Source organism: Ammospiza caudacuta, chromosome 21 (assembly GCF_027887145.1).
Source record: "Ammospiza caudacuta isolate bAmmCau1 chromosome 21, bAmmCau1.pri, whole genome shotgun sequence".
Taxonomy (NCBI): Eukaryota; Metazoa; Chordata; class Aves; order Passeriformes; family Passerellidae; genus Ammospiza; species Ammospiza caudacuta.
Window position 1 is genome coordinate 7844190 of NC_080613.1, and position 23522 is coordinate 7867711.

The 23522-nt window shown below is 50.5% G+C and overlaps 2 protein-coding genes across 2 annotated transcripts in view; one reads left to right on the forward strand and one right to left on the reverse strand.

Annotated features, from left to right (window-relative positions):
* ASTN2 (astrotactin 2) overlaps positions 1–23522 on the forward strand; it is a 358985-nt gene that overhangs the window by 237604 nt on the left and 97859 nt on the right. The window contains exon 17 of the mRNA XM_058818098.1: positions 17907–18172. Coding sequence (XP_058674081.1) covers positions 17907–18172 — 266 coding nt within the window. The remainder of the gene's footprint in view (positions 1–17906; positions 18173–23522) is intronic.
* On the reverse strand, positions 1890–6690 carry TRIM32 (tripartite motif containing 32). The gene has a single exon (XM_058818099.1). It carries the CDS (start codon positions 6688–6690, stop codon positions 4747–4749), a length of 1944 nt encoding a protein of 647 aa, XP_058674082.1. The 3' UTR covers positions 1890–4746.

Sequence of the window (23522 nt, forward strand, 5' to 3'; positions counted from 1 at the left end):
CATAATGGGATTCCCTTATATGTGCTTGGTCAGAAGTAGAACACACAGAATTTCCCTGGTTTTCAGATCTGTCCCTATGTACAACCACTCTATTACCTTTTTAACACTCTTAATTGCTTGGTTTACGTCATTATTTCAAACCCTCAGATTTCAACATTTTGTTCAGAGGAGGTAAAAACACTCTAGCTGGTTGTCATGAAATTTAGTTTAGACTAAAACATGTGCTGTGAGTAAGTCTGCTAAATGACCTTCTGCACTTCTCATTGTAATCCACAATTGCCAGGCAAGTTGAGTAATTAGTTGTGCAAAATGAAATAACTTTAAATCCTCACATTGAGTAATGACCCAGAAAAATCACTTAAGCTATACAATAGGAACAACTCAAAGCATCTGGCTTTATTTTCACTTTTGTAGCTCTACCCTCTTTGATGAGGAACAGGCTCTGCTCCTCATCCCTTTATTCCTTGGCTCCTGGTTTTGCCCAGAACAATGTCCATGGCTCAGCTCTTCTGCCCTAAGAAATCAAAACTTGTGATAAAGCTGCAGGGTAGATCTAACAGCACCATACAAGGGTTGAATAATGTTTGATAAACCAGAAATTCATACCTGTTTAAAGAGCTGAGCTGAGCCCAAATGATGGAATCCTTTATCCAGATCAGCCAGGTGGCTGCAGAGGGAGGGGAAGGGAAAACCTGCACATGCTGTGGGTGTGCCTGCTGATCAAATGTCCCTGCTGACCATCCAGGAGCCCCTCTGGCACCAGCCAAGCTGGGGTCGAGGCACTTTCACAGCTACAAACCCACCAAACTCAGTCACAGCAGGTTTCCTCACCAGCTCAGCTCTCATGGCAGTTTTGATCTAAAAATAATTTAGTATTGGTGCAACATCACAAGAACAGCCTGAGCTGGTGCCTCCAAGGAAGAGGATTACAAACACAGGACACCAAGATGTTTTATACCCTCACAGTGTAAAGTCTGAGGTTTTCCAGGTGAGTCCATGGCTCCTGATGTGTCCACTCACCTGGCTATGTCACCACAGATCCCAATTGGCACACCAGGGATTACAAACAGAGGAAACCCAGGTGTTTTATACCCTCACAGTGTAAAGTCTGAGGTTTTCCAGGTGAGCCCGTGGCTCCTGATGTGTCCACTCACCTGGCTGTGTCACCACAGGTCCCCTCTGGCAGACCATGGATGAGCCAGGGACACAGGTAGCAGATTACTCACCGCACATGTTTTAGTCTAAACTAAATTTCATTACAACCAGCTAAATTGTTTTTACCTCCTCTGAACAAAATGTTGAAATCTGAGGGTTTAAAATGATGACATAAACCAAGCAATTAAGAGTGTTAAAAAAGTAATAGAATGGTTGTACATAGGGACAGATCTGAAAACCAAGGAAATTCTGTATCCTACTTCTGACCAAGCACATATAAGGGAAACCCATTATGTCCTTTAACAGCTAAAACGTAGCTTTTCAGCTTTCTTAATGCACCTGATTGCATCTAGGAAAGGAAAACTAAAGGTTCCTGCAGACCAGGCTCCCAAATACAATTGAGCTCCCAGAGCCAGTGAACTCAAACCAGACTTCTGAACCATCAGGTGACAAAGGAGATATTGCCCTTGAGGCAGTGTGAGTTAAGGTACAAAACCACAGCATTTGTTTAGAAAGGTGGAGAGGGAAGTGTCAGGAAAGTTCCACGAGCCTGCCAGGATCAGATTTCTCCTTGGCAACCTGACACATAAAAGGGTCTCATAGCCACTGTGCTCCCAATCTAATCCCTGCTGGCTGTAAAATCCAATCTGCCACCAAGGGGAGAAGATGAAGTGTTTTAATAAGAAAATGAGCCGTTTGCAATGCACTTTTAATTGGATCAATTTTTCCTTTATTACACAATCTTTAAAAACCAAACACATACGTATGACCAGACAAGCTCTTCCTCCAGATACAGAGCAGGAGCCAAACTATTTCAACATAATCCTTAATTACTCCATTTCACCTCGTTTGGCAGATGATCATGACACTGTGCGGGAGCACCACAGCAAGCAGAGCTCTGTAAAATCATCTCAGTCGAGTTTTTTCAGGGGATGTGCAGACCCCGGGTGAAGGACAGCAGATTTTCTTTTTCCCTTTTCTCCTTGAAATCTCAGACTGGAAGAGCTGCAGGCAAATCAGAGCCCCAGGCGCTGACTGCAGTGCCCTGGCCCACCAGTGCCTCTCAGGGTGGTGTTATTCTGTTATTTTTCTTAATCCTCCGAGTGAGAAACAGATGACAGACACTTTGTTTGAACTCTGTAACCAGGAACAGGCTGGAGTAACCAACTGCTCAGTTTACTGCACCAGCTTTTAATTTTTTCCTTTTAATTTTTAAATTTTTTTCAAGCACTCCAGGAAATGTTATTGCTAGTAGTTGTGATGTTTATTGCAAAAAAAAAAAAAAAAAAATCCACGAGAACAGAAAATTACAGAGGTACATATTATCATAGATAATATTGCTTTAATTATTCAGGTCCACAGTAGTCTCCTGTGTGGAGAAGTTCTTGGAAACAGGAGAAATGTTTAAAAGAAAGCAGAAGGAGAGGAGCTGCCACTGCCATAAAATTGGAAAAATGCCTTCAGTTACAATGTCATGAACTGCAGCACAGCCCAGTAATCATCATCACTTCCCCAGAACACATATTCAAGATGAGAAAGGCTCCTCAAACTGCTGTCACATGCCTTGGGCAACTGCCCCCTCCCACCAAAAAAGAGAAGCAGAGAATGTGAATAGCAATGTAAAAGTTGTTAGCCTTGGCAAGCACAGGGAGCAGCTCAGGAGGGAAGGGGAGCAGGGTCCCCTGGGCTGCCTCAGCACCACCAACCACCTCCTGTCTTAGCTCCCTTCTCCACAAGCTTTTCCCAGTACATTATAGCAGGGGAAATTGGAAGCTGCCCTGATGGAAGCCCCATCACACAGCTGTGTTTGTGCGCTCACCCCTTCAGCACTGGCTGAGCACAACAAAGAGAGGGAAAAAACCACCCAAATCCCACCAAAATCTGCTTCCAGCATTTTTTCTGCCATCCCTTTAACTGCCAAACATCCAGCTAGAGCAGCAGCAGCTCACCAACCTGTTTCCCTTTGCTGTTTCAGCAGGGAAAAGTATATGGGCTTAAAAAAGAATAAAAATCACCTGTTGCAAACATGTTGTAGGACAAGTAGCAAACAATTTGCTGGAGCATGGCAGCCACTATAAAATCAGCTTTTATATTGTCTGTCGTGGCCCCAAATTTGCAACTACGCTGTTGATGGCAACAAATAAATGCACTGCAGTGTAACTATTATCTGTGGCAGATTAACATGCTACCACTGTGCCCTATTTAAATGCATCTTTCCTTCAATAAACTATTCTGGGCGAGCAGCACCACACTGAGGTACACATTTATCAGCCAGGAGAGCAGCTCTGTGGGGGCCTTGGTTCACACAGCTGCAGTTTTGTGCTTCATTTGGCCCAAAGCCTTGATGAGCAGAAATGCTGGTGCCTGCTGGTGTCGTGGAAAAAAAGAATTACTAAAAAGAAAGAAAAAAAAAATAATCTGAGGAATGTAGTGTTTTGCTGTGCAAGGGGAAAAAAGGCAGTGCACCAATGGATGTGCTTCTAAACCTTAAAAAAACAGAAGTGAAATAGTCCCCCCTGCCCATCCTTATCTCAGAAGTGAGTAACTTGCACAGAGGAGGTGCAGATGAGTGGAAAACTATTGCTAAATGCAGTGGTCTGGAATGCAGAGCACTGAAGTGCAGGTGAACATACAATACGTTGTATTTAATCTCATTTCCTACAATCTCCCAGTCTTATTCCCCCACCTCTTCCCCCCTTCCCCAGGAAGTTTTAGATACCAGATAGACCTTCCAAAGTGAGTTTCCAGGACACATTTAATAATAAAACAACAGTAAGTAGCAACCCTAGATTTCCCCTCTTTTGTCTTTTTTTTTTTCTCCAGCCCCCTCCCTTTTTACCCCCTTCTATCTAGCAGAACTCTGATTAGCAATAAAACCCCTGTCTTCTTACAACTCAGGAAAAAAGAGGGCAATTTTCTGGCTCAGCTCGGTCTCCCACGATTGCACAGTACTCACTTCACACAGAACAGACACAATTCACAAATGGCATGACGGGGCAATCTCCTGAACACCAGAAAAATGGGAGAGACAACCCTGCCTCGTCAGGGTGGAAGCAAAGCTTCATCTCCGTGCAGCTGAAGTGGCCATTTCGTTTTATGCAGTGCTGCAAGCACAAATTGCTCTCTCTAGGAGTTGCCCAGACAACTGCTACCCAGTTCCTTGCAAGTGCCACAGGATTGCCTCTGCTAGTTCTCTAAGGGAAGGTGATTTAGAGCAGTCAGTCAGTGTTTATGGCACAAAGAAAGACACAATGGTTGAAGCTGGAAGTGTAGGAGATGTGTGGCATAAGGAGGTGAAGAGGTTTATGGAGTGACTATTCACAAGAACCAAGACTGCAAAGGATGGATCCTTTCCATCGCGCTTGTCCTTATTTGTAGGGATTTTATATAAAAAAGAAGAAGAAAAAGCAGACCACCACCACCGCCACAAAAGCTATTTTGTTTCTAAACACAGAACATGATGACCTCTATGCCAAATCCCCTTCAGCTATGGCACAATCTTCCTGAAGGCTTGACACTGGTTCCCGTCGGATTGCAAGGAGGCTGCGAGAATCTCCACTGCCAAGACAGGCTTTGCTTGCAACGAAGCCTTTAAGGGGTGGAGTATCTTCTCAGGTGGTAACTGTAGATCTTAATGCAGTGATCCCAACAGTCCAGCACCAGCAGCTGCCCTTTGGGAGTAACAGCAATACCCACCGGGCAGGTGAGTCCCTCCCGGATGAGGATGTTGTAGCCTCCTCCTTTAGGAAAATGCAGGATTTCCTTACGACTGCTGTCAGCAACGATCAGGTCTCCCCTGGAATCAACACACATCCCAGCAATGCACCTGAAATCCTCATTCTCAGAGAAGAAATGGCTGATCTGGCGTCCCAGCTGCCCGTCTGGGCCGATGGAGCCGATGGAGAAGCCTCCTTCCAAGTGGTGCTCGTACTGCCGGTTCTCCAGGTTGAGCCCCAGCCCCTGAGTGAAGTAAATGGTCCCTTCAGCGTCGCAGGTGACAAACTTGGGGCGCACGGCGCTGCACAGGCAGCTGTACTTCACCACCCCCACGCCACGGTCCACGGTGAAGCACCAGAGCTTGCCCCCTTCCACGTCAGTGACCACGAACTGGCCCGAGGGCAGCGCGGCGATGCCCCAGGGCTTGCTCAGCTGGCTGCGGTGACACGCCACGCAGTGGCCGTCCATGGTGTACACCTTGACAGAGTTGTCGTAGCTGTCTGTCACACCGATCAGCCCGTGGCAGTTCATGGTGACAGAGAGAGGGGTCAAGTTGGGTAAATCTGCTCCAAGGAAACTCAGCACGAAGCTGTCGATGCCGCTGGGGCTCCGGCGGATCTCCTTCAGGAAGCCCTTGCGGGTAAAAACCTGGATTCGGAAGTTGCCCCGGTCGGCCACGAGCACCTCGCCTTGGCTGGTGACGTGCAGGCTCACGGGGAGGTTGAACATCCCTGGCAGGCTGCCCTTGGAGCCCATCTTCTTGATGAAGGAACACTGCTGGATGCTGGTGGCTGCTTCAGGCATCCTCGGCTTGGCTGGCGAGGAATGGGGCGTGCAGCTGGGCTCCTCCTGCACCAGCTCAGGCTCCCTAAATGGTACAAAGGAGGATGCTGCATTTTCCATGAGGGATTCCTCCACGTTAACGGTGCGGGGTTTCTTCACCACCTGCCCAATCTGCAGTGGTCCCACGTGGCTCACCTTAAGGAGTTCCACCTCTTGGAGAGTCAGCTCCCTCGGGAGACTGTTTGTCAGTTCTGGTTCTTCCTCATCCCCCGTCTCCTCCAGGAGAGCTATATCCCCCTGCTTTATTTTGGCAAGGAAATAGTCACAGCGAGACATTATCTGCACTTCTGCTAAGTTCAGCAGGTAAGCCTGCTCTTCCATCACCTGGTTATTTATCTTCTCCACTTCAGTCAAAGAGGTGGTGAAGAACTTGCGTGACCTGGCCAGTTCTTCCTGGATCTTGCGCTCCTCTTTGCTGTACTCCTGCAGAACCCCTTTGTATCTGGACTGCAGGTCTCTTGAAACATCCTCCAGAGCAGCTTTCCTTTTCTGCAGATCACCCATGAGCTCCCGAAGCCTGGCAAGCCTCGTTCCAAATTCCCTCCTACGCTCCTCAGCTGCCTCTTTGATAGCCATGACTCTGTGTCCTGGGGGCATGTGCGAAGCCTCCTTGCACGGCTCACACAAAACCAAGCTACAGCTCTTGCAAAAGTGTCTTGGCAGCCTCCTCCCGCAGACCTTGCACATGAGGAGTCCCACCACTTCCCCCAGGCCGGCCGTGTCGATGATCTTCAGCACGGTGAGGTTGTCGGTGAGCTGAGCCAAGCTGGTGATCCGCGTGATCTTGCTGCAGAAGGGGCAGCGGATCCCGTTGATGCTGTTTGCCAGGAGCTTCTCCAGGCACTGCTTGCAGATGGTGTGGCCACAGTGCAGCAGTTTGGGCCTCAGGTGCTCCTCGGTGAAGGACTCCATGCAGATGGGGCACTCCAGGACCTCTCGCAGCGCGTCCGAGTTGAGATAAGGGGCGGCAGCCATGGTGCTCCAAGGCAGCTTTATCCAGCACTTTATCCACTCGTGCTCACATCTATTCCAAGGTGCTCTGATTCTGTCCAGGAAGAAAAAAGGGAAATGTGATTTATGTCACCACCAGCAGTTACGTATAAATGCAATTTATTTCTGACTTATCGCCTAACCCTGCAGAAAAAGGAACCCAGTTAGCTTTTCCATGTTGGGAAGGATAGATTAGTCATAGCTAATCTCAGGGTGGGCAAATTTCAAAACTAACTTGCAGCTCCCAATGCGATGAATTATTCACTTGAAAAATTTGTAAAGTAGCACTGAAAGAAGTGTAATGGCACCAATATGGAAGCCCAGTAGATATTGATGACTGAATCATCGCCTCATGGTGCCCATCTCCTGCTGCCAAGCCTCTGAGTTTACATAATTTACTGAAACCCAGGGAGATTAAACCAGGCATTCAAAATGTTGCACATCAAAGAAGGAACCAGATGGTGTGATGCTTTAGGACATTAATAGATCACCTCTGGAGACCTGCATTCAGATGTGACATCAGATACCAACAAAATGAATGTGCCTGCTTCACTCTGCTTTGCTAGAGAGCCAAAACACATTTTCAAGGTTTCATACATTTGCTTTCATAGAGGAAGTGAAAGTAGCAGCAATGCTCTGTCAGCTTCTGCTCATTCTGGGGGTGACTGTGCACGCTGAAAACACACAGAGGAGGTTTGATGCCAGTGCATCTCAGTAACCTCTGCCATGCTGCACCATGCTTCATGCCAATTAAACACGGCTCAGGCAGGTATTAGCAATAATGGAGCTAACAGACAACTCCAAACATCTGAACTCCAAACAGACTCCCAGTGTTCGCTATTAGCTCCTGAACTCAGCTTAACTGCATTTAATTTCTCCTCATTTCACAATCTCACAACGTTGACCTCATTCTTGTCCCCTGGTTCAGTTTTACACCACTCTGGTTGCTGTTCAGCTTCAATCCAGGTTTCTCTACCCTCACATCCCTCCCAGCAGGGAGCAGATCCCAGCAGCTCTCCTGCCAAAGCAGCCATCCATTCAAAAGGAACAGAACAGGGCTCACATCATTAAGTTATTATTCACTAGACTGGGTTTCAAATCCTTTGTTATTGTACTGCTTAGCCACTAAAAAATAGGGAAGAAAACCTTTCTCCTAGGGAAGACGAGGAGGAGAAGGAAGTAGTGAAGTCTTTGAAATGAAGAGACAGTGGCAGAGGGATGTGAACACAGCTCTCTCTGAGAAATGGCTGCATGCACACAGCATTCTCACTTCCCTGCTGGGTCTGCTGCCTTTCTCTTTGGGAAGGATTCTGTGTATTTCAGTTTGCTGTGTGCTCCTGTGCAGAAAAACAGCTGCAAGGAAGAAAAGTTCTTTATGCTCATAGAGAAGAGAAAAAAAAAAAGCCAGCCCCCTAATTTTAATTTGTCAGCTGCAGTTCAGAATCATTAAAGCCTGTATTTCAGGAAGGGATTCAGTGGCATGGCAGAATCTCCTGGCACCATGCTGGGATCAGCTCACCAGTGGCAGGTTGAGTAGCACAGCCCTGGCCCTGGGGAAGCAGAAACCTGGGCACTGCCATGAAGAACAGAAACCTTCCTCTGAGGGAGGGAAAATCTATGATTTAAAATGGTTTTAAAAAATGAAACACAGGATACCAGGTTCATTATTCTTACTTTCCTTGGAAACACGTCAAAAGACTGGCTTAGGGAAGGACGAGGGAGCAGCACAGGCACCAAGTACTGAGAGTTACATTAAAAGCTCCCTTTAAAACAAGTATTTTCATTAAAGAACAACGGCAGATGGGATTTTAAGTCAGGTTGGGCTTTTAGAGAGCTGATTTGTATGACATTCTTTTCATATATAACCCCCTTTATCGGAATGTCAGCATGCCCTCAGTAATGGGACATTATTTTTTTTCCTTTTATCTCCCTCTCACACTCGGCTGTGCCTCCATGGAAGTTTCCTTAACAGCGAGTTGTTCTTGCATGTCGGTCCCTCCCGGGGCAGTTCCTCTGACGCAGAGCAGGGTATTACAGAAAGCCTCAGCTGAGGATCAAGCCATAAAACCGTGAATTATGCCAGTTTGGTTTCCTTACGTTCGGAAGAAATTTCCTGCCGTGGTTTCTCTTGTCACCTGGTAGTTTTTAGTGAGCGTTTGCGGTGAGAACACCGGCTTCACTTGTAATTCAGAGCTCGTACCATGAACGAGGGAAAATAATGGGGTAATGCTGCAAAATAAGCGCCGCTGACAGGAGTTATCACAACAACAAAACTAGCAGGACAACCCCTCGGTTTGGGCGGGTTTCAGTGAATAATCCAAGGGTTTGGTTGGAAGGACCTTAATGATGGCCTGATCGAACCCTGGCCATGGGCAGGGGGAACGCGCTGGGAGGGGGTTCACTGAATAATCCAGGGTTTGGGATGGAAGGACCTTAACGCTGGCCTGATCGCAACCTTGTCAGGGGCAGGGGGAACACGTTCCACCAGCCCGGCCCTGGGCGCTGCAGGGATGGGGCGGCCATGGAGTGAGTGCCCGGTGCTGCTGTGTGCCCGCACAGAGCGCACGCCCAGCTCCGTGTGCCCGCGGCTGTGCTGGGTTCAATGGCGGCGGGGCGGGCGAGGGCCGGTACGAGCCCCTCTGCCGCTGCTGCCGGGGGGGGGACGGGGCGAGGCGGCCCCTCTCTCCTATGCCTCAGCGCGGCGGGGCGCGGCCCGGTGGCCCCCTTCCATTCCATCCCCTCCACTCCATTCTTTCCCATTCCCTTCCATCCCCTCCCGTCCCCTCAGGCCGCCCGCCCGGGGGTCCCGCCGTGCCCGCCCCGCCCTGCAGGGGGCGCCGCCGCCGCCGCGGCCCCGCGCGCGCTCCTCACCTGCCGCCGCTCCGGGCCGCGCCGCTCCCGGCGTGCGCCGCGCGCCGCGCGTCACGTGAGCGCGCCCGCGGGGCCTGCCGGGAAATGGAGTCCGGGGCTGAGGGTGGGATGGGGGGGGGACACCGCGACACCGGCACCGGCACCGGCACGGGGGGGCTGGGGCGGAGGGGAGGGGCCGCGGGATGGAGCTCGGGTCTGCCGGGTCTGTGCTGCGTCTCGTGGTGAAGGGAAAAGTTAAAAGTAACAAAGGGAAAGCAGAAACGTCTGTTCGGATTTGGGTTCTTTTGTTTGTTTGGTTGGGCTTTTTTTGTTATATACCATTTCGGCACGCGCAGGTTATTCATTGCCCTTTCCCTGATCAGGCAGCGCTGCTGCAGGATCAGCCCCTTCCCATTCTCTTTCACCCTTCCCTTCCCTTCCCTTCCCTTCCCTTCCCTTCCCTTCCCTTCCCTTCCCTTCCCTTCCCTTCCCTTCCCTTCCCTTCCCTTCCCTTCCCTTCCCTTCCCTTCCCTTCCCTTCCCTTCCCTTCCCTTCCCTTCCCTTCCCTTTTCCCTTGCCTTGCCTTGCATTCCCTTCTCATTTCCCTTTTCCTTTCCCATTCCCTTCCCCTTTTCCCTTTATCTCTCCCCTTCCCTTTCCCCAGCAGGTTCCTGAATGTTTGATAGCTTTTACATCACCTACTGAAAACATGTATTTCTCCTTCCACACCGTGCCTTGGAGCACCCTGCAGGCTCCAGGACAAAAAGGACATTTTTGGGTACAGCTGCAGCTGTGAGCAGTGGCAGCCAGAGGCAGGGATGTGGCCACTGGCCTATGGCTGGGCTCTGCCCCCTGTTTCCTGAAGCCAGTGTCACCATCAGGAGCACCGACCCCATTCCAGCCCCATCTTTGCTTGAATATCATGAACCTGCTTTAGGGATGGCAGAGACCCCTGTGCTGTGGCCCTGTGGGGCTGCAGAGCAAACTGAGGAGTGCCAGGGCTTGGGGCTTCCTTTGGGATCAGGGGGAGCCACAGGAACCGTGTCCTTCACACCCCAGTGCCACAGGCAGCATCCTGTGCTCAGCCCAGGGCTCAGGTGCAGCTGGGGCTCTGGAGGCTCAGCCTGGCAGGAATTCAGTGCCTGAGGAAGAGGCAAGCCCTCAGTTTAACCATTTCCCAAAATCCCTCCATTGCCCTCTCAGCCTGCAGTGTTTTTCCACTGCTCACCTGCTCCGGCCGCCCTGACCTGTGCTGAAGGAAGCACTTGCATAATGCAGCAAGGCTGGCCACCTTCTGCTGCTCTTGGTGGGTTTTTTCCACTTTGTTTAGAAAAGAAGAGTTCATTTGGAAGGGATCTAGGTCCCTGGAGCTGCAGGGATCAGCAGTGTGGGCAGAGGGTGCGCTCAGAGGCAGCAGGAGCAGATGCAAAGCCTGGCCAGGGTTGCAGAAGAAAATGAGATTTCTTTATTTTTTTAAACTGACTCCCCGGTTTCAAGCCCCAGTGGCTCCCTGGGGGTGTTGCTGTGCCCAGGAAGGGGACACAGGGTTCACTCCCAGTTCCTGGCCTCACCAGGGAAATGCTTTTTCAGTCCCTGATCTATGGGGAAGAAAAATGGATGTAAACATTGAAACCAGGGTGGTCTGGCAGATCTTGTGAGGCCACCCACACCTGAAAATGAGCAGGGTGAAGAAAAAACAATGCTAGAAATAGGAAATAATCTTACAATGCATCCTGGGGAGAAAACAAAGGACTCTCTGGATTTAATTAGAGGTGACAATGACCTGCTGATGATGTTATCCATCATGTGCCAGTATGGGGACCCTACATGAGAAGGAAGGATGGGAAGGTTGTCCAGCCTGGGACCCCGGTCACCCTGCCAAAGTTCCTTTGCCTAAGCTGTGTTACAGGGGATACTTTTGAAATCCCCTTTTACAGATGGTTATCAGAGGTTTCTAAGAGCTCTTTTTTTCTTAATACCTCGGGCTTGCAAGTGTGTAAATGTCTCATCTGAAGCTGAGGTGAGATCCTGCCTGTCCAGCCTGCAGGCAGCAGAGATGATCTGCCCCCAGATTCTCTTTGCTGGTGATGCCTCAGGTTTGAGCTTTTCTATTTTTCACATTCTGTGCTGCTTTAGTGGGTGGGTCTGGGCTCCATATCAGGGAATGCTGAGCTCTGTGCACAGAGCAGGGAGACAAAACAATTCCTGCTCCAGCTGGGCACCAAGGACAAATGATCCAAATCTCAGCCCAGGAGCACAAACCCCGTGGGCTGGAGAGGGAAAAACAAGCAGGGTGGGACTGCCTGGGCTAAAGCTGGAATGGGACAATGAACTGCAAGGTGCAAATGGAGCAGAACTGATCCCAGGGACAGACCCCGTGCCCGGCCGTGCATTTTGGGGCCATTTTGGTTCACCTTGGGTGCAGCCCTGGCTGGGCTCTTGTGCTGCCCAAGGTGGATCCATGGAGGAGATCCTTTGAATAAATCCCTGCTTTATTCTTTAGCTCTGTCCAGCCTCTGTTCTAGGGCAGCCTGCACAAGGGGATGCCTTTGGGATCATCCCTGGGGCAGTGAGGCTGGGGCAGGCCAGGGGGTCACAAGTGCCACCAGTCACAAGCACAGTGATGGAGGTCACTGTTCACATCTTGGTGTTGGATGTCAGGATTGTGTTTAATTGAGTTTGGTTAATCAGCTGGGAGCACAGCATCATCAGGGAGAGGGGGTGTGAAGAGGGGCAGAGGCAGTGAGGACATAAAGGTGCTCTTCACCTGGAACTGTGGTGACGGGAGAAGGAATTACGAGTACAAATTGAAACAGGGAAATTTAGATTAGATATTGAGAAGTTTTTTATTGTGAGGGTGGTGAGGCACTGGCACAGGTTTCCCAGTGGGACGTTGTGGCTACTCCATTCCTGGATGTGCTCAAAGTGAAGTTGGATGGGGCTTGGAGCAACCTGGTCTAGTGGGAGACATCCCATCCCATGGCACAGGGTTAGAACAGGGTGATCTTTAAAGTCCACTCCAGCCCCTTCACATTCTATAAGCAGGAGATGAAAAGGAGTCATGGAGCCTCACTCTTGGGAGTTTATCAAGCTCTGACACCCAGGGGATGTGACACATTCTGTGTGCCACACTGCCCTCCCTGAGGCTGGGCTGAAGATGGAAGGATGAGACCCCACGGGTGGCACGGAGGGGCCGTGGGGTGAGGGCAGCAGGATGTGGGGGATGGTGTGTATGGCAGGATGGTGTGCCCAAAGCCAGGATGCTGTGCATGGTGGGATGGTGTGTATGTTGGGATGGTGTGTGTGTATGGCAGGATGGTGTGCTGCATCCTGCGATGGTGTGTCACATGCCAGGATGATGTTTGGCAAGCTGGCGTGATGTGCCCATGCCAGGATGGTGTTCCCAAAGCAGGGATGGTGTGCTGCATCCTGGGATGGTGTTCCCAAAGCAGGGATGGTGTTCCCAAAACTGAGATGCTGTGCCACATCCTGGGATGGTGTGCCACATCCTGGCATAGTGTGCCTATACTGGGAGGGTGTTCCCAAAACAGGGATGGTTTGCCGCATGCCGGGATGATGTTCAGCATGCTAGGACGGTATTCCCAAAGCTAGGTCGGTGTTCCCGAAGCCGGGACGGTGTTCCCGAAGCCGGGACGGTGTTCCCGAAGCCGGGACGGTGTTCCCGAAGCCGGGACGGTGTTCCCGGTGCCGGGCTCCCAGCGCCGTCCCGCCGCGGTGCCACGAGAGGGCAGCAGGGCCCCACGGACCGGCTCGGGCACTGCCGGGACCCCGCCGCGGGGAGGGACGGACGGACGGACGGACAGCCCCGCAGTGCCCGTCCCACAGTGTCCATCGGAGCCCGCATCCCGCAATGCCCCGGCGGAGCACATGGCAGTGGCATTCCCACCGGGGATTCCCTCGGGAGCGATCCCCTGCCCAGCCCACGCTGAGTTCCGGGACTGGGGTGTTGGTGCTTGTTTGGTGGTTTGGCTGGGGTGGTGTTTCCCCCTCATCCTAGAGTGGTTTGGGTTTGGAGGGATCTTAAAGCCCATCCAGCGCCACCCCTGCCATGGCAGGGACACCTCCCACTGTCCCAGGCTGCTCCCAGCCCTGCCCAGCCTGGCCTTGGGCACTGCCAGGGATCCAGGGGCAGCCGCAGCTGCTCTGGGCACCCTGTGCCAGGGCATGCCCACCCTCATTGGAAAGAATCGATTCCTGATATCCCATCTAACCTCACTCTCTGCCTGCCATTCCCTCTTGTCCTGTCCCATCCTTCCTGCACACGTGGATGTGTGTGCCAGACTCACTCCCCTGGACACTGTGCCCACACCTTCCTCACAGCTCCAGCAGTGTTTGCCATCACTCACAATGGCCAACATTAAATCTGCCCAATCTCTTCACAGACCTGGTGGCCACTGCACTGACAGCATCTCAGTGCAGGAGAAATTCCCAGGCAAACACATCTATTGATTTCCTTTCTAACTCCCTTTGGATGGATTTGCCAGCAAAAATGGTATTATTCCACCAGGAGATAAACAGGCAGCCTGTGTCAGTGGGAGTGTCCTGGCCACAAGTCCCCACTGTCCCACCTGTGGTGGCACTAGATTTGTCCAGTGAAGGGTGCTGTATGGGGAAGGTGGACCAGAATTCCCTCTTTCTTGCATAAAATGCATATCCCAGGTCTTAAATCAAGCCCAGCTAAGCAGCCTGTTGGTGTTGGTGGGGTTAACCTGCTGAGCCTGTAGGAATCCCTCCCTGGGTCTGTTCCCACTGTTCCCCCTACAGCTCCAGCTGGAGAACCTTCTCCTGTCCTTGTTCCAAGCATTTCTGCTCTTCAGGAGATATCACATCCTAGCCCTGATGTAGCTGCATTCTTGTGGCAAGTGGAATGGTTCCCAGTTTTGGGATGACTTGGGGATCTTTTGGAAGAGGTGTTGTATGAAATGCTGAGTCTGACTAGGAAACCCATCTTCTCCTGGGAGCTCTCAGGACAGGACAGCACTCCAGTACAAATTAGGCATTCTGCTGTTGTTTCTGTTGTAGTGGTGGTGTTACCCTGCTCCCTCGTGTCCAGGCACCAGGAGGTGCTGCTGGTAATGCTGGAAGCATTTTCCCACATCAGCAACTGCTGCATCCTGAGCAGGGACCCCTCTGTGCAGGCACACACCTCCTGTTATAGTATTGTAAAACCCTGCTGGAGCCCAGAAATGGAGCCAGGCACCCCAGCAGGCAGACAGTACCTCTGCACACCCTGTTCTGCTCATTCTCCCTTCCTTACACAAGGCCTGATGCCTGACACAAAGCTGTTATTTTATTTGTTTGGTGGTGGTAGTTTTTTCCTTATTTTGTTGGTTGGTTTTTGGGGTTTTGGGTTTTTTTGGTTGTTTTTTAAATCCATATTTCAGACAAACAAACTAAAACTCTCACAAGTTGTCATGATGTGTCCAACTGCAGCTGAGGCTCTCTGCTCCCAAACAGATGTTTCCAGGGTTCAGCTGGGTTGCCATCAGTGTTAGTGGCAGCATGTTCATATTCAGGGAATGATGAGGGATCCCTGTATCCTCACTGCTGCAGCTGAGTCTCCTCCTCTTCCCAGAAAGGACCTTGGGAGTGTCCTGGCAGGGATCACCTGCAAAGCCTTTCCCCAGGACTGTGGCAGAGGTTTTGCAGGAGTGTCCTGGGGGATTATCCTGTTCTATATAGGCAGTAAAAGCCAGGCTGAGCCTACAAGAACTTTTGGGGCTTCTCCAGTTCACTGCTGAGCCCTCTCCTTGCATGCAGGGAGCTGGAGAGAGAACCAAAACTCATGTCAGATGTAGGGCAGGGGGAAATTGAGGGTCCCCAGTCCCATCTTCCCAGGCTGTAGTTGCAATGGCAGGTGCAGGTGTGCATTTTGGACGGAAAATACCTCTCAGATCTGAAGATCTCCTCTGTGAGATGCCCTGAGTGGTGGGTGGGGGATGTGGGTGGGATGAGAGGGAAGTTCTGTGTCCAGCAAGGAAAACTCCAGCTTTCTAGGGATGAGGCACCTGAGCAAGCAGATGAGGAGCATCTCCTCCTCAGTGCCTCTCTCTGGCTCTGGAGGAGCTGGCTCACAAGCAGGGTGTGCTGCTGGTGCTCCCAGATAGGTCCCAGTAGCAGAAATGGGGGGATTATTTTGTTAGGGCTGTGTGTAAGCGTCCCAAACCCATCTCACAAAAGCTAGCAGGAACTGCCATCCAGTGCTGATGCCATCTAAGTGTTTGTCTGGATGAGAGCTGGCAATCTGACAATGCAGCCAGTTTCCCTCTGCTAACCCTGGTCCTATTTCATTTTCCTCCTTTGGAGTTGTACCCAGAGCCCTCATACAAGGGAACACCATGGATCTTTGTCAGCCTGCAAAGGAATCCTTTTCCCCAGTGCAGCTGGGATCTGTTCTAAAGAGGATTAACTGCACACAGCCAATTCCACCTCAGCCATGAAGCCTGCTCTGCTCACAGGTCTGCCATGAATCACCCAGCTTTTGGTTAATCTGTCACTGAGCCCATGGCTGCTGGGGAAGGGCAGCTGCTCTGCTCACAGTTTTCTACCTTACCTCATTTTCAGAGCTCTGGGCCTTCCCCAGTGCAGCTCCACCTGGGCACTGCTGCTCCTGAAATGGTTTTGTTCCCACTGGTTGGATTTATAGTGATATATAATTCTTAGCTATAAGGCAAATAACTCAGAAGGAAGGTTTGATATCCCATTGCCAGTCATGAGATAACTGATTCCACTGTCTTTTCAGCCCTGTGTTCATGTCCTCCCTTAAAGCATGGCTCCAAAACTCCCTTCTCCATGAAGGGTCTCTAAAGCTGCTTCAGCTCTGGTGAAGCAGCTTTGCAGCCCAGAAGTGTAATTATCTCCTTTCTCTTCTACACATACTTCAGTGGTGATGTTAGAAGATGCTGCTCTTGGTGACAAATGAGAAGAGGCTCATGGTATCCTCCTATAAATTCCTTCTTTCTCTGCCACCCTGTTTTTCAAGGCTTCATGGTTTTTCCCTTATGAGACTTGAAGCTGCCTGGAGCTGATCTTCTGGAAAATAATCTCTCCAAGAAGCAGCTCCAACTCCTGTTTCCCATGTCTGTGTACACCAGTGTCTCCCTAGATGTTGAAAACATCTCCCTACAACCTTCTTTTAATTTATCTTAGCAACTGCCCCCCTTCTATTCCACTAAAACACGGGTTGGTTGGAATTTGCTCGTTCTCCCCGTGACAGCTTTGATCCTGTGCACGGAAGTGTTCCCTGACAGGCAGACAGCAGGGAAGGGCTGTCCCTACCCCGAGGGCTCAGGGAGTCATGAATGAATGCTGTTTACTTGTATTTCCAAATGGCTTGTGCCTTGCCAGATCAGCTGCATGTCACTGCAAGCCGAGCGTGCTGAGACAACCCTTGCTCCTCTTCCACTCCTCTCAGCACTGGGAATTTGTTGCTAGAGGCAACAGCCATAAGATGAAGAAAGCTTTTTCTTCTGTAGGTCTGTCACCAGGCTATAAAAGTTGGGCCTTCTTGGGTCAACCCAGCTACAGACAAAGAATTTAAATGGAAGTGTACAGGGCAGGCATTGGTGTTGTGTCTCCTTTTCTCAAGTGTGATGCTTCCCTTGGCCTTAGCAAGTGTTTGGAGGAGCACAGAACAAAGTAAAGGTTCTCCAGCTTTATTCCCTTGTGCTTAAACCCACCAGGAGGTTTCCCAGTGGGTTTCAAAGGCCTGAATGTTTCCTGAGAGCAGTGTTGGCAGTTTGATTTTGGTAATGCCTCCATCTGTTCTCCAAGCACTGAGTTTGTTCTCATATATCCTTTTCCCCACTGCCAAGGGGATCCATCTTTCCATGTAGTCTTTTTGCAGCCTCTTTGGATCCATTTCACTGCCCTGGATAATGTCACCCACAAGAGTGACCTGAGGACCACAAGGACTGGAGGGAGCTGGTGTTAGAGTGGAGATAAAGGGCATTCAGCTCCTTGGCCTGGTCCCTTTGGGGATGTTTCTCTTTAGCAGGAAAGATACACTGAGGTGATTTTGTCTCATTTTGGAGCATAGAAAGTGGATATGCAAGTTAGAAAAAGGAAGAACATGAGTTAGAAAAGAGAAGACCAATCAGTTCTGTAAGTTTAGATGTGCTTGTCTGGAAAAGCTCACACTTCCAAGGAGTGACCTGCAAGTCCTGTTTTTCTCCTTCTCTCCTTGACCTTTCTTTTTTTTTCCTGCTCCCACCTGGCCTACACCTTCAGCAGCTCCATTTATCATGACTGGAGGACAGTTTGGCTTTGGGAAAAGCCCTGAGCTGAGCTTTGTTTAACTCTGTTTGGTTTCTTCCTTTCCCTTAACCCAGAAACAACTGAGCTCGGGAACAAGAAGGAGCTGAAATCCATGCCCTTCATCACGTACCTGTCAGGCCTGCTGACAGCCCAGATGCTGTCAGATGACCACCTGATCTCAGGTGTGGAGATCCACTGCGAGGAGAAAGGGCGCTGTCCCTCCACCTGCCACCTGTGCCGGCGGCCTGGCAAGGAGCAGCTCAGCCCCACGCCGGTCCTGCTGGAGATCAATAGGGTGGTGCCTCTGTACGCTCTGATCCAGGACAACGACACCAGGGAGGTGAGTGACGGGCCAGCCCCACCTCTGGGACCTCACCCTGTCCCCTTTTGGGTCCCCTCCTGCAGTTCTCTGGAGCGAGGGGGGTTGTGTTCATGTGTGGGATTCTGTTGGGGAAGATGAAACAGGAAAGCTTTATAAATATGATTGTCTGGCAAAAGATTTTGAGAATGTAGAAACTATAAGCGAGATTGAAATGAAAGCAAGTTTTGAGATACTTTCGTTACTGAACAACTGGAAAACAATGGTGTGGCCAGCTGAAGGTGATCCCCTTTTGATGGAACAACACCCTCTGCTTGCAGACAGGCCCAAGGCTCAGAGCAGACCCTGCAGCTTGGCAGAAGGGGCCCAAAGAGGAGTTTGTAGGGTTTGAAATGTAACACAGTATGGTAATGTAATGATTCTTATAGGCTGTATGGAAATGCTATAGGATTTGTATCTTGTACTAGATTGGTTAGTGAGAATCAGAATATTCAACACAAAAAATATTTATGGTATTGGAACGGGAACCTCACTCTTTTACGCTTTTACACTCTTACCTTTTTTACTCCCTTATCCTCTCACCCTCTCTCCCCCTCTCTTCTCTCGGGCCTGCTCTGAGCTGTGTTTGGCAGCTCCCAGCAGGGCCCTGCACCCAGGCCCTTTGCAATAAACCCCAAGTTCCAGCCCTGGCTGCAGAGATCTCTTGTCTCCATCCATCCTGACTGCCTACCCCCTGTCGCTCCTACATGGGATGGTGTCAGGGATGAAGCTGGCAGGTCCTGCTGCCCACAGCCCTCTCAGACCTGCATTTCCCTGCCTTCAATGGGTTCAAGGCAATGCCAAGGTCTCAGTCATTCCCAGTATCCATGCTGGTGTGCAGGATGTGTCCTGTGGAGAGCTGTCAGGAGCCAAGCACCAGCTCAGTCCCTCACTCCTGGCTCCAAGGGCTAAGACATACCTGAGGGGTGGCCAAAGGCCTTCAGGGCTCCAGCCTGGCTTTGCAAAGCACAGAGGGAGGGAAGAACCATCCCCTTGGGCCAGTTCCCACAGCCACAGGAGGTCCCTGCTACTCCAGAAGAGACCAGCCAGGCTGGAGATCACTGGGGCTGGGCTCCTGCAAGAGCTTTAGTGTTAATCCTCTGGAGACTGAGTTCCCACTTTCTCTGCTCACTGCCACTCCCACACCGCTGCACAGCCCTCTGACCCCAATCTCAAGCCCACAAATGGCAGACCTGCTTAAAGTCACTTATTGGCACTGAGCCTGCACTTGATTAGGATGCCTCAAGTGAGCCAGCGTGCAGCAGCTGTGGGTGGGCTGAAGAGGCTGCAGGTCAGGAAACAACCCTGGCACCTGGAGGTGTGAGCACCAGAAACAATGCTTCATTCCCTTCCCGCATCCATGGGGAGGAGTCCTGATGCTTCTCCTGGTACCCAAGTTTCTGGGTGCTGTCTCTGGGGAGTCACTCCTTACCTGCCTCTTGATTTGATTTCTGCTTTCCCATCTGTTGTCAGAGCTCAGTGCATCCCTCCGGGTGCCCAGAGTTGCCAAGGGCCCTGCCAGGGACCCTGGCACAGAGCACCTGTGGGTTTGATTATGACCCATGGAGCAAATTACCAGCTTTATATGAGGACCTGAAAGTCTCAGAAGTTTAAGTAGTGTAATAATGAAATTATCACTGGGTGAAAGAGTAGATTTTATAGTTTTTTGGTATAGGAGTTTTGGAGACAAAATGGAGAGACTTGGGCGTGTCCAGTCTTTCTTCTTCTCTACCTCCATCTTCTGCTGTGATGGTGGCACTTTGAGATTGGTTTAGAATAAAAGTGCACTGTCTAAGATAGGTGATAGGCGTTGGAAAGTAATTGTGAACATGTTATACGTAGTTTGTAGTATAAAGCGATAACATCGCCCTGAGGGCGGTCAGATTGCCTGGGACTGTCCTGCTGAGCAGACCTCAGTTGGACAGGAGAAAAATTTTGTAGATAAGATATAATAAACAACTTTGAGACTGAAAACTGAAGAACTCCAATTCATTCTTCGAACATGCGGGCCAAAACAGAGATTTCTCACATATCTCAGAGCTGCAATTAACAGCAGAACTCCCGAGCATCTGTCAGCCCTCTTGGTCCTTGCATGAAGCCATGCCTGACTTCCACACCTCAGTTTGCTTCTCTTTCTGGGTCTTTTCCTCAAGCTCCCTTTCTCCCACTGTTTCCTTCCTGCATTCTCTCCCCACCTCCTGCCTGCTCTTCCCACTGGGCAGTTCTTGTGCAAAGGTTGGCCTGCCCTGTCAGTGTGCCCAGGGCAGTGCTGGCACAGGGACAGCACTGGGACAGCTGGTTTACTTCAGGCAAGAGAGATGTGCTTCCCAGCAGAATCTGCCAGAAAACATTCTTTTAGGGATTCAATAGGTACGTTAGCCAGCAAGGAGGGGATAACAGTGAGGAGCCCAGCAGGATCTGAAGGATTTCCATGGATCCTGGATCACCCTGTGCCTGGGTGGCAATGCCACCCTGCCTCTCTGAGCCTGGTTGCAAACTTCCCCCTTCTTCCTCCTCCTCATCTTCCTCCTCACCTGTCCCCCCAGTCCTGCCAACACTGCTGAGCTCACTTGGGGTGCCTCCTTGTCCTGAGGAGCTGCAGTCTGTTCCTTTCCTCCCTCCTTCCTTCCCTCCCTCCCCTGCTCCCCTGGCCCCATCAGCTGCAGCTGGAGCCCAGCCTGCATTGTGCTTTCTGCTGAGAAAACCAGCAAACAAACAAAGCCCCAGCCACAGCACAGACACCCCAGCACCTTTCCCTGGGCTTGTGCTCCCTGCATCTCTCCTCCTCTTCCTCCTCCACCTGCTCGCCCAGGGGCAGAGGGGCATGCCCTGGGAGCCTGTCCCTGTGTCAGGGTGTGTGTGTGAGGCTCCCTCACCCCGGGGAGCTGTGCTGGGCAGGGCTGGGATAAGAGTGACAGGCTAATGGCTCTGGGCTCTGCAGGGTGGAGAGGATGCTGGCAGAGCAGGCACTAAGGGAGCTGGCAGTGAGCAGCACATGCCAGGACAGGTCACTTTGTGCCTTCTCAGTGCAAGGTGGGCAGAAGGTTGGATCATGCTGTTTTATCTTACCACCCCTCCTTAGCTGGGTTTGGTTGTTTCAGCTGTAGGCTTCTCTTTAGAGAAGGCCCTCTCATCCCTTTCTCCCTACAACCATCCCAGACCATTCCCATCCTTGCTCCAACAGGACACAATTGAGTGTTCTCTGCCTTCCCTGCCCCTATTTCTATTTCCTAGTCATTCCCATTCTCTTTGCATGAATCCCTCATGTTGCATCAGCTCCATCACTTTCCTCTTCTGGCTCACTTCTGATGTGCTGTCCTGCTCCCTCCATCCCTTCACCCCAGCTTGTTTCTCCCCCTTCTCTCCACCAGCCTCTCTCCTGCAGGATTTTTATTCTCTCCCTCTCCTTTTCTTGCTGTCCTTGGCACCACAAGCAGGGACAAATCCTGGTTCTGAAGGCTGAAATCCAGCACTGCTGAGGAACTCGCTGCCAGCTCTGCACAAACCTTGGTTCTCTATGTGATGGTGTTCACAGGGGTCTCAGGGTGAGGGAAGAGACGAGGATCTGACTCCATGGTTCAGAAGGCTTGATTTATAATTTTATTATATATATTATATTAAAACTATACTAAAAGAATAGAAGAAAGGATTTCATCAGAAGGCTAGCTAAGAATAGAAAATGAATGATAACAAAGGCTTGTGACTGACTGAGACAATCTGGACAGCTGGACTGTGATTGGCCATTAATTAGAAACAACCACATGAGACCAATCACAGATGCACCTGTTGCATTCCACAGCAGCAGATAATCATTGTTTACATTTTGTTCCTGAGGCTTCTCAGCTTCTCAGGAGGAAAAATCCCAAGGAAAGGATTTTTCATAAAAGATGTCTGCGACATCTCCACACTGGAGGTTTTTCCAGGCAGCCTGGGCTGGGCAGAGCTGTAGCTTTCCTCTCTGGAAGAAGTGGAACTCATGGGGGCCATGTCCCTCTCCTGGAGAGGATGGTTTGGTGTGGGGTTGGTGCTGCCTCTGTGGAAAGCTGTTCCCATCCTCTTGTGGCACCATGAGCTCCAGCACGATGGATGCTCATGGAGGGCAGGGGCATCATCTCTCCCTCGTCTTCCCCTGTGAGCAGGGAGGGCTACCGTGAAAGTGAAAGGGATTTAGTGGTGGGAAGGAGCTGCCACCACCATGGGGACATCAGCCTGTCAACCAAGACCCCAGCAGAGAGCCAGAACTGAGTTTAGACTGTGACCATGCTCTGTGCACTGAGAGGCTCCCACAGTGTGTGTCCCACCAGGAGCACCTCATGTATGAAATACCCATTTTCTGCACCAAACAGAGGCCAGAGGTGTCCCAGGCACTGCAGAGTGCTGTTCTCCTGTGCCATAAATAGGATTTTCACTTGGCTGGGCTGAACCAAGTCCAGCATCTCCAATCCTGAGTGCTTCATTGCCTGCTTTTCTCCCTTCATGTAGATGGTTCCAATCAATACAGTGGGTGCTGACCTTAGAGGAACTGCAGGCACATCCCAGCTCCTGTAGTGCTAAAAAAAAAGAAATTGTAAGCACTCTTTACATATGTGTCCACAAAGACAATGCTGTGCAGACAGATAACAAGGTCATTAACAAGGTGGATACTGACTTCTATAAACTTGGCTGAAAGTTTTCCTGTGTAAGCTGAGCAGCAAAGATGAAGCAAAACACAGGTAAAAGACATTTTGCCCTCTTCAGCATGTGCATTTTTTAATAGGTTTGTCTTTTCATCTGCCTTAGTGCAGTGAGTTATGAACTTTTTAAAATTTATAGCTTCAGCCCTGTCCAAGGCCGTGTTCTCAGTTGCTGATGACCTTGCCAGACTCTCAAATGCTGGGGTTTCAGTTTCCATGCTGGGTGTCTTCTGTGGACTGATTTGTGGTATTTCTTTGTGTGCATGTTTGATTTCAGCTAAAACTGACCATTTCCAAGCAGGAGATGAGGTGAAAATATATCACTTTGCCCACGTGAAATGAGTTAAAAAACTCTTTATTTCCACGTCAGTGGGAATTGCTGTTTTCTTCTTGCTTTGAAGCAAAGGTCTGAAATGTAAAGAGCTCCAGGAGTTTTGCCTTTTGCTGTCCAGGGAGAATTTGTCCAGAGGAAATGTCCTCAAAGTAACTCTCAGGTCTGTGTGATCTGTGCTCCCAGCCCAGCTTCAGCACCACTCCTGCTCCCAGCAGTAGGTGAAGCAATCTCAGTATGAGGAAAAGCATCAGGCTCCTCTTTTCCTTTTTGTATTCAGTGAGAACTGTGGACTGAGATCCTGCTAGGAGTTTCTTTGTTTCCCCTT